Below are 11,408 nucleotides of genomic sequence, written 5' to 3'. Positions count from 1 at the left end.
GTCATTTGTTACTTTCCCCTCATTGCCTTCTGTGATTTCCACATGCAGAAGCAGTTCCAGATCACTAATTAGAGGCGCAGGCATTTGTCCAAGGAGACCTGAACAAATTTTTGAGAATCAGAGAGTAGATTAAAATTAAATTTCTGGGCAGCCCCGGTGGTGCAGTGGTTTAGCGCTGCCTGCAGCCCAGGGTGTGATCCTGGAGACCTGGGATCGAGTCCCGCATCAGGCTCCCTGCATGGTGCCTGCTTCTTCCTCTGCCTGTGTCTCTGCCTCTCTCTCTCTAGCTGTGTCTCTATGAATAAATAAATAAAGTCTTTAAAAAAATAAATAAAATTAAACTTCTTCTTCCTTTATTTGCTGGTCTTCTGTAGTTTCCACATGGGAATCTCTACTTGGTTTCCAAATCACTCATTTCACAGAAACTGAAGCTGATTGTAAAAAGAAAACAAAAATCAAGGATGCCTCAGTGGCTCATCGATTGAGCATATGTTTTCAGCTCAGGGTGTGATCCTGGAGTTCTGGGTTGCAGATCTGCATGGGGCTCTAGCAGGGAGCCTGCTTCTCCCTCTGCCTGTGTCTCTGCCTCTCTCTGTGTAGCCCCCAGGAATAAATAAATAAGATTCAAAACAAAACAAAAAATCATTCCCATTTAAATGAGACATTGTTTCATTTCTAATATATCAAATTTATTGCTCTAAGTACTTTCATTACTGAAAATGGGAAAATATACAACTATTAACTTTTCAACAACTTATCACATACTGAACATTTTGTTGTACATCTATGTTTGTAAAAATACAAACACTCATATAAACAAGTACATACACACTTGTTAGTGTGTGTGCATGCAGGCCTGATATCTATTATTTCCAAAGTATATGGCAATAGTAGATTCTAATGCTGTAGAGTACTTGCATGTACCCAGAAGAATTAACTCTTACATCCACACAACTCAAGGTGACAGGGCACACTGTATCTTCTTTTAATGCATGAGAAAATTATGTCACAGAAATGAAATAGCTTTAGGACCAAGATTTAAACACAGGCACTTGGGATTCAAAATCCAAGCATTTCCCTCCTCCACCACCCTTTCCTTTCAACGTTAGTCCTGCTCTCATGGAGTGCTTATGAGATCAGGAAACATATTGTCCATAAAGCATTGCTATAGGTCTGAGCACACCTGCCAGTCATGTGACATGTTATATAATCACCACCCAAATGTTTTAAACCAGATGACTCTGAATCAACTGACCATTGAAGGGGAAATAACCTGGGTATCTTTTTCACTAGCTGTGGCTCTCCTGTTTGGGCCAGTGCCACAATGAGGCATCATTAGACCACCTCAGGGCAAGAATTAGGAATATGGAATTGACCAATATGACAACCAACACTGTATCTGAAGGCTCAGCTGTAATGCTGCCTCTTACATTTGACTCTCAATTAGATAGCACCAAATAAAACAGACATAGGCCAAAGTAGAATTTTGATTGCTTTTATTGTGCCTACTATGATAAACAGTACGAAATTCAAGTAGCAAGAATGAGTGCTTTCAGGTATGTAAAATAAAGAGTTTCCAGGGAAGCATCTGTATAAATAAGAGTTCAAGGATACAGCTGGAAGCTGCATGCTGGCTGTACTCAGAGGCATGGGTACTAGGTGGTTGAGGAGCTAACTGAGGAGAGACCAGTGCTGAAGCCCCTGGGGATGGCCCCCTGTCCCCAACTCTGAGTCATAGCCAAATTTGTTCTCACTGCAGAGTGAAAGTTTTTGTTTGTCCAGTGGTTTATAAACCCATTCTGCATAATGACACTATAGAGAAGACACATATGAAATGAAATAACCCAATCTCAGAAAGAAAGTCTCACTTGTTCCACAGCAGACATTTTAGAACTGTAGCCAATGGGAATAATTGGATCGTGATGGCACCATGTGTTAGGAACACTTCCCAGTACCACTGAACTCTGCTCTCCCAAGCAAACAGATGGCAGTGATGATGGAGTACGTCAGACTCTTCATGAGGAGGAGGAGGAGGAGGAGGAGGAGGAGGAGGAGGAGGTAGGTAGGTATAGTAGGCTGAGGTGTTCATGAGCTGCACCTGCAGGGGGTCTAAAAGAAAGGATGTATTAATTTCACAGTTTTTTTTTTTGAAAGGCCAAGATGTATTCACTGCGAAGGTGACTGTATACAATTCTGATAATTTAAGTCAAGTGCCATTCTCTCACCAGCACAACGGGGTAGTAAATACTTATATCAACATCACCACCACCACCACCTAAGACAACTCAGAATGGAGTTTGCAGGGCAACTCAGTCAAAACCTGTGAAACTCACTAGTACATTCCAAAGTATTAAAAAGTAAATTTGTGTTTATAGTGAATGAATCCAGTGGGGAAAAATACATTGGTGATAAGTGGCTTTTAGAACGTTCATCCCACATGAATTAAAGTAAGAATAATGAGGCAATATACATTAAGTACAAACTAAATGTCACTTATTTTGAGAACTTTGCATGCAAAGCTTAAATCTTACTTAATTTTACAATAACCTCTGAAATGATTATTTTAATTCCCAATTTACAAATAAAGTGAATACAGAGAGAGAAGCCATTTGCCTGATTTCATACAACCAGTAAGTACTAGAATCCAGATTTCAATCCCAGCAACACAGAATTAAAGAACACTTTTTCAGTTGCTCTGTAATTCTGCATCTTCACATTCAACAAATACCCAAGACTTCAAAATGACTAAGCAAAAATATAAAGTTGGAAGCTTCTGCTGCTGCTGAAGCTGGTGATGATGTTGATGATGGTCAGAGTCCAGAATCCCCTGATATTGGCCATGGATGGTGGATCAGCAGGGCCTGAACCAATGCTTCTCATCATTTCCTTTGTTCATTATGTGGGGAAAAAGTGCCAAGTGCTAGCACCTATGATGTAGTAGCTAAAAGGGATACCTAAGCTAGATATGACACATATGCCATGTTATATATCTATAACTCAGGTATGTGTTTTTGTGTTGATTTTATTGGGCTCAGAAATTGTGAATAGTTTACCCATACTCATGCAAAAGAAAATTAAAAGGCTAGAGTGTAAATTTAGTCTGTGGCACTGGAAGCCCTGTACTGACACCGCCTCCCCATGTGTGCACCTATCTCAGGGCCTTGACTTTCGGATTTAGAGGAAGAATAAAAGCTGAGTAAGTGTGTGAACTTGGTTCATCTTGAATCAAATGGTGTATGTGTCAGCCTTAGCTCTCGCTGTATGGCATGGAGACTGAATTCATTTCATCTCATTGCCCTCATGTGTAAAATGGGAATATAATCCATCACAGTGAGAATAGGAGCTATAAACAAAATGTACTCACAGTGCAGCACAATGTCTTCTGTACAAGAACCTCTCAGTGTCTGTTAATGTTCTTAACTACTGGCAAGAATAAGGCTAAAAAATATAGAAGCAGCATGATATCATGCTTTCCTCAGTCAGTAGAAATCTCTGGCACAAAAATGAATGAAATTCATTGTTGAAAGAATTCAGGGCACATCACTGCACTCCTGATTCATGGTCCTCTCACACCCAAACCAGCAGTTACTGTGTGAAGACGACCTGAGAGACAATGGATTGACATAAATATCACTCTCTATTTTACAAGATCCAGCCATTATGAGGTTTCTCCCTGAAGCCAGGGGAGTTCAAAGTCTAAGCTGATCAAGAAGGAAAAATGCTATAGCATGACATAAAGGCAAACATAGACAAAAACTTACCATGTTCATCATCCAGGGAAGCTTCTGTGGAGTTGATAGCAGCAAGTTCTAAAAGAAATGAGGACAAGTATTGTTCATATGCATTGTTTGACATTCCTCTGTTTGTAGATAGAGGATAGAGATGATAGATAGATGATAGATAGATGGAATTTGTCAGCAAAGAGGAAGAGCCATTATAAACATGAGCCTACCAATTTCAGAAATTTTTTGTTTGATTTTACATAATTTAGTAGATCAATTCACATATTGTATTTCTGCACATAAAGATGTTTGTGAATGATGCACTTTTTCTCACACCTGGAGAGTAATGCCTAACATTATCTTCTTTCCTTCTGTGTTCATAGCTCGTAGCACAGTGACTACTCCACAGTAGATGTCCTATAAATACTATTGAATAGAAAATAATCAGAAACAGTGACTGCTGTCCAGTCCTCCACATTCACTGCTCACATGAAGGGCTGCTACCAAAATGAATTTGTCCAACCCTGAAGCCACAGAGGCACTGTACATGTTGGAAGGAGTCTGGTTTAGGTAAATTTCCTATCTAAACCAGAGAAAGCATTCCCATCTTTCAAATCATGCATGCCCCAGTATCCTCAACTCCTGCAATGATTTTCTGGACTGGTGGTGTTGGAGGACCTGACAACAATACTAAAGAAGGCCAAACCTACTGATTGATTGTTATTGTGCCAGGCACTATGTGGAAGCTCATAGGCATGATCTCATCTCCCCATTACATTGATATCAGCTGAATTTGGAGAATTCCGTGTTACCTACAAAGAAATAAGATTTAGAGAGTCTGAATTTTGCTGAATATCATACCAGTGATGATTGTCAGAGCCAGCACTGAAAGGATGATTGTGGGAGTATTGATGAACAAGAGCCTGTGGAAAGGAAGAAATAGAAAACCTTAACAGGCCAATAACCAGGGAGGAAATTGAAGCAGTCCTCAAAAACCTCCCAAGACACAAGAGTCCAGGGCCAGATGGCTTCCCTGGGGAATTTTATCAAACGTTTAAAGAAGAAACCATACCTATTCTCCTAAAGCTGTTTGGAAAGATAGAAAGAGATGGAGTACTTCCAAATTCGTTCTATGAGGCCAGCATCACCTTAATTCCAAAACCAGACAAAGACCCCACCAAAAAGGAGAATTACAGACCAATATCCCTGATGAACATGGATGCAAAAATTCTCAACAAGATACTGGCCAATAGGATCCAACAGTACATTAAAAAAATTATTTACCATGACCAAGTAGGATTTATCCCTGGGACACAAGGCTGGTTCAACACCCGTAAAACAATCAATGTGATTCATCATATCAGCAAGAGAAAAACCAAGAACCATATGATCCTCTCATTGGATGCAGAGAAAGCATTTGACAAAATACAGCATCCATTCCTGATCAAAACTCTTCAGAGTGTAGGGATAGAGGGAACATTCCTCGACATCTTAAAAGCCATCTATGAAAAGCCCACAGCAAATATCATTCTCAATGGGGAAGCACTGGGAGCCTTTCCCCTAAGATCAGGAACAAGACAGGGATGTCCACTCTCACCACTGCTGTTCAACATAGTACTGGAAGTCCTAGCCTCAGCAATCAGACAACAAAAAGACATTAAAGGCATTCAAATTGGCAAAGAAGAAGTCAAACTCTCCCTCTTCGCCGATGACATGATACTCTACATAGAAAACCCAAAAGTCTCCACCCCAAGATTGCTAGAACTCATACAGCAATTCGGTAGCGTGGCAGGATACAAAATCAATGCCCAGAAGTCAGTGGCATTTCTATACACAAACAATGAGACTGAAGAAAGAGAAATTAAGGAGTCAATCCCATTTACAATTGCACCCAAAAGCATAAGATACCTAGGAATAAACCTCACCAAAGATGTAAAGGATCTATACCCTCAAAACTATAGAACACTTCAGAAAGAAATTGAGGAAGACACAAAGAGATGGAAAAATATTCCATGCTCATGGATTGGCAGAATTAATATTGTGAAAATGTCAATGTTACCCAGGGCAATATACACGTTTAATGCAATCCCTATCAAAATACCATGGACTTTCTTCAGAGAGTTAGAACAAATTATTTTAAGATTTGTGTGGAATCAGAAAAGACCCCGAATAGCCAGGGGAATTTTAAAAAAGAAAACCATATCTGGGGGCATCACAATGCCAGATTTCAGGTTGTACTACAAAGCTGTGGTCATCAAGACAGTGTGGTACTGGCACAAAAACAGACACATAGATCAATGGAACAGAATAGAGAATCCAGAAGTGGACCCTGAACTTTATGGTCAACTAATATTCGATAAAGGAGGAAAGACTATCCATTGGAAGAAAGACAGTCTCTTCAATAAATGGTGCTGGGAAAATTGGACATCCACATGCAGAAGAATGAAACTAGACCACTCTCTTGCACCATACACAAAGATAAACTCAAAATGGATGAAAGATCTAAATGTGAGACAAGATTCCATCAAAATCCTAGAGAAGAACACAGGCAACACCCTTTTTGAACTCGGCCATAGTAACTTCTTACAAGATACATCCACGAAGGCAAAAGAAACAAAAGCAAAAATGAACTATTGGGACTTCATCAAGATAAGAAGCTTTTGCACAGCAAAGGATACAGTCAACAAAACTCAAAGACAACCTACAGAATGGGAGAAGATATTTGCAAATGACATATCAGATAAAGGGCTAGTTTCCAAGATCTATAAAGAACTTCTTAAACTCAACACCAAAGAAACAAACAATCCAATCATGAAATGGGCAAAAGACATGAACAGAAATCTCACAGAGGAAGACATAGACATGGCCAACATGCACATGAGAAAATGCTCTGCATCACTTGCCATCAGGGAAATACAAATCAAAACCACAATGAGATACCACCTCACACCAGTGAGAATGGGGAAAATTAACAAGGCAGGAAACAACAAATGTTGGAGAGGATGTGGAGAAAAGGGAACCCTCATACACTGTTGGTGGGAATGTGAACTGGTGCAGCCACTCTGGAAAACTGTGTGGAGGTTCCTCAAACAGTTAAAAATAGACCTGCCCTACGACCCAGCAATTGCACTGCTGGGGATTTACCCCAAAGATACAGATGCAGTGAAACGCCGGGACACCTGCACCCCGATGTTTATAGCAGCAATGGCCACGATAGCCAAACTGTGGAAGGAGCCTCGGTGTCCAACGAAAGATGAATGGATAAAGAAGATGTGGTTTATGTATACAATGGAATATTACTCAGCTATTAGAAATGACAAATACCCACCATTTGCTTCAACGTGGATGGAACTGGAGGGTATTATGCTGAGTGAAGTAAGTCAGTCGGTGAAGGACAAACATTATATGTTCTCATTCATTTGGGGAATATAAATAATAGTGAAAGGGAATATAAGGGAAGGGGGAAGAAATGTGTGAGAAATATCAGAAAGGGAGACAGAACGTAAAGACTGCTAACTCTGGGAAATGAACTAGGGGTGTTGGAAGGGGAGGAGGGCGGGGGGTGGGAGTGAATGGGTGACGGGCACTGGGGGTTATTCTGTATGTTAGTAAATTGAACACCAATAAAAAAAAATAAAAAAAAAAGAAAATACATTCATTTCAGCTTAGACCTCCTCAGAGACCTTTTTCTTCTTCCCCACAACAGCCATAGGAATTTTCCTCTTTGGAGCTAGAGAATCAGTGATATACCTCTTCTTTTCTTTTGTATTCTTTCTTTTTTTTTTGGCAAAAATTTAACTACCTTTATAAGAAGTTAGTAAACATAGTGATATCTTATTGGTAAAATTTTTGTTTAACACAAAAATCAGCCACATTTCTGTCTGCTAAAGTACTTCATTTTACAGAGGAGAGAACAGAGGTCTAGGGAATCTGATCTCCAAGTCCCATATACAGTAGCATTTAAGCAGAAGCAGAAGGTGGAGGATTCCAGGTCTCCTTTAGGGCTGATGGATCCACCTGCATGAGGATCATGTCCCCCCGACAGGAGCTGAGCCCCAGACATGCCAGTGCACGAGGGTGCTGAGAAGTTAGCCCTCAGCTTCCTGAGCCTCTGCTCCCTGACTCTCCACTGCAAGTAACTAGCAGGGGGCGGGGCAGCAACATAGAAACTGGAATCAGGAGGTGACTCCCAGTCTCAGCTTTTGAACATTTTGTGGTAGATCTCTAGAGTGTCCTTCACTCTTGAAATGATTTGCACCATGTTTTATTACCATATTCTTCATGGAGGTGGTCAGATTCTTTAATCCCCAGTCTGTCACAGCTCTGTTAAGTAGAAATAAATAAGAATCACAATTGGAGACACAAATATTTTCATACTGCTGCATTTTAAAAAGCTAAAGAATCAAATAAGATTCTAGGATTGCTTTTATTTACTGTGAGATATCCAAAATAGTATTTTGACATCTAATCAATATAGAAATTACTAAGAAGATATTTCATTTTTTTAGACTCCAGAATAGGACTTGTATGTTACACAAGCAGCCATCTCAGCTTGGACTAGTGCACTATCTACATTTCAAGTGTTCAACACCCACTTGTGCCAAGTGGCTAGTGGCTACTACATTGAGTAGCACAGATTCTGCTCCAAATGCCTCAGAAACACTACCCTCACAATCTTTAGAAAAGTCCCTCCAGGCTGGACAGCTCCCTGGGTCTGAGCCAACCTGAGCATCAGGGGTGCTTAACTTCCAGGGTTATGTAGAGTGAACCCAAGGAGGAGACACCCACCAGAAGACAGGGTGCTGAGGACTGTCCCCAGGACAACCTCAGACACCTAGAGCCAGAGGAAGTTGCCAGGCATGAATCGCCCTGGGAGATGGAGACCTATTTGTGCAGGGGCCAGGGCAGCAGGAGTGGCTGTGCTCTTCCCAGGCAGCGCAGTAGTACACGCCTTCGTCGCTCTTCTCCAGCTTCTGCACCAACAGTTTACAGCTGTAATTGTTCTTGTCCATCTTGGCATTGACTTTGCCCATGTTCACAGATGCATCCCTCTGCACAGATGAGCTGTATGTGTGTATGTAAAGGAGTCTCTTAGGGGCAATACCCTCCCTGTGGAAGTACCAGTGGATGTAGTTGACTGAGCTATCCACTGTGCACGGTAGGGTGGCCGAGGTGCCCAAGTGCACCACGACCACAGGAGTCTGCTCAAGCTTGAGTCCTGCTCCACCACCTGAGAGAGGGATAGTGAGACAACAGTGAGACAGGGATGGTCAGGAACTTCAGGGGGTCCCCCATACCCTGCACTGTGGAGGGAGTCAGGACTTACCGGGAAACAGGAGGGCACACAGGACAGCAAGGGGACTCAGCATGGTTCAGCTTCCTGCCTGGTGGAAAGAAGCCCAGAGGGACCTCGTGGCTGTATCTGTTGGCAGGAGACTACCTTGGTGCGTGACAGAGAGCCAGTTAAGTTCTGAGCCTCTGCTTCCACGAGGCACCTGAAAGTACTGGTGAGAGAGAGGCCTGTAAGGAGGTGCCAGAGGGCAGGGACAGATCTGACCACAATGGGGGTGGGAACATAGTGCGCAGGGTGCCGAGAAACACTGAGCAACATTGGTGCATGGCAGCACCAGTGAGAACAGCAATCCTTGATTGGACATCCACTACATCTGAGCACCACACTAACTGATTGCTGCTCATTGTTTGATCAAATCCTGGAATGATCCCTTGGGATGAATTCACCCTTGGGATGAATGCTACTTCCCTCACTTTAGAAATGGAGAAAGCCTGGTTGATCATTTAAGTAAACCTTTCCAAGACTGCATGTCTACAGGGTATTGGGTGAGGATGTTCCCAGGTCTGGCTGGAGATGACACTCAAGCCTCAAATGGCCACTTGTTACTAACAAGGGGAATGTGTGTGCAGCTCGCTTGGGAGGCAGGCACAAGTGCAGAGCTCTCTGCTGAAAAGGCAGCAGGTTCCTTGAGCTAGCATTGGAGTATTTCTCCAGAGATCTCACTGGATGATTTAAATGTCCTAACATAACATGATAGCTGTGTAGTCTTGGGCAAGCTGTTTCTACTCCTTTTCCTCCTTTGTCAAAATGGACCTCATTAGGTTGCATGCAGTGTGAACAGGGAAGGAGAGCAAAGCATGTAGTTTGTCCCAGATGCATAGAAAATGCTCAAGAAGTGGTGGGGTTCTGGATTGGTTGCAGGAGATGATTTCAGGAGTCCTCATAGTGTAGAGTTATAGGGAATATTATATATAATTTGGAAAATCAGGGATGTTTGTGTGTGTGTGTGGGGGGGGGGTATGTGGCCAAAGGAAGAAAACTGCATTGGGCCAAGGTGTAGTGCAGGCTTTGGGTAGGACCAGGTGCTGCAGTTCCAGGGTCAGGTCTTCAGATATGTATGATAAGGCAGGGCCTCAGGAAGGGTCAGCTGAGGAATGCATCTGAAATGAAGCTTTGAGAAGTCAAGGTAGCATTGTCTTCCATTTGAAATGAAGGTTCCATTTCTCTTATTCCAAGTATAGGAGGGACTCCTTGGTGTAGTTTTGGCAATCAGTTATGTTAATGATAACCTGTCAGCCTGGAAGGAGATGGTAGTGGGGGTGGCCCAGAAGGGACTTGGCTAGGCCAGGGAGGCTTGGGCCCTTCAGTGCTCAGTACCAGACCCAGCTCCTGAGCTCCTCCTCTTGGTAAAAACTGAAAGGCAGATATGCTGAGCTATAACCAAGATTGAAAGCTCATGTGTCCCCAAATGCTTTGAGGTTTTGCTGAGCAGGTGAGGTGGTGACTAGAAAACTGTGCTAAAAGAATATTCCAGGCTCATTATTCAGGCCCTAAGCAGGTATCTAGGGCAGCTGGACTAAAATGTTAAGTAGGAAACAGAGTGACAATGGGGGTTAAATCTGCACAGCAATAGGACATGTAGAAAGAATCTCAGTATCAAAGGTGAGCAATGTGGGTGATGAGAAATATAGTGAACTCTTTTGTTCCTACTTTCTTCCTTTTCTAGATTTTCACCAATTAGTTTATCTTATTTTCAGGAAGAAAATTCACCACATTTGTCTTCTTTTAAGGAAATAAATTATATTTCTTATTGTCAGTACTCAATATGCTGTTTCTCTCATTGTTGTTACCATTTGTTTCTAAACACTGATGACATTAAAGGCTCAACACCTGTTGGCCATGAACACCTTAGTGTGTATTGAAGTCTGTCCCATACCTCCACCCAAATATTCTCCTAGGTGTGTCAAACAAGATAGTGAAACAATTTAGTCTGTAGAGTGTGGTGTGCTGTATCCAAAGGAAACAATCCATGGAATGGGCAGTTCAAGGCCACAAGCGCAATGGAGCACTCTGCTCCAGAGATGCAAGGCAAATGGTAGTATTATGAACATTAGAAGCAGCCCAGAGGGAACAAGTAGGATGAGCTGGGAGGTCAGGGATTTCCTCACAAGGCTGGCAGGTCAGGCAGCTGTATGGAGATAGTATTTAGCTTAAATTTATTGGCTCTTGTGTATCTGGTCTTATGTACAACAGGGGAATCATTACACATATTTGGTGTTTGGACCTGATTAGCTGGGATAGACTGTGTTTCTGGTCAAGGGCAGCATTTAGGGCAGCCCAGGTGGCTCAGCAGTTTAGCACCGCCTTCAGCCCAGGGTCTGATCCTGGAGACC

The 11,408-nt window shown here is 42.2% G+C and overlaps 1 gene segment (V, D, J or C); it reads right to left on the bottom strand.

Moving 5' to 3' along the window:
• Positions 1-7,547: 7,547 nt before the first annotated feature.
• LOC112661481 (T cell receptor gamma variable 4-like) lies at positions 7,548-9,237 on the bottom strand. The segment is given in 3 exon segments: positions 7,548-8,045; positions 8,511-8,952; positions 9,049-9,237. Coding segments are annotated over 2 exon segments (447 nt in total).
• Positions 9,238-11,408: the final 2,171 nt, after the last annotated feature.

Source organism: Canis lupus, chromosome 18 (genome assembly GCF_003254725.2).
Source record: "Canis lupus dingo isolate Sandy chromosome 18, ASM325472v2, whole genome shotgun sequence".
Classification (NCBI taxonomy): Eukaryota; Metazoa; Chordata; class Mammalia; order Carnivora; family Canidae; genus Canis; species Canis lupus.
Note: the sequence above shows the minus strand (reverse complement) of the source record. Positions and strands in the feature narration are given on the sequence as shown.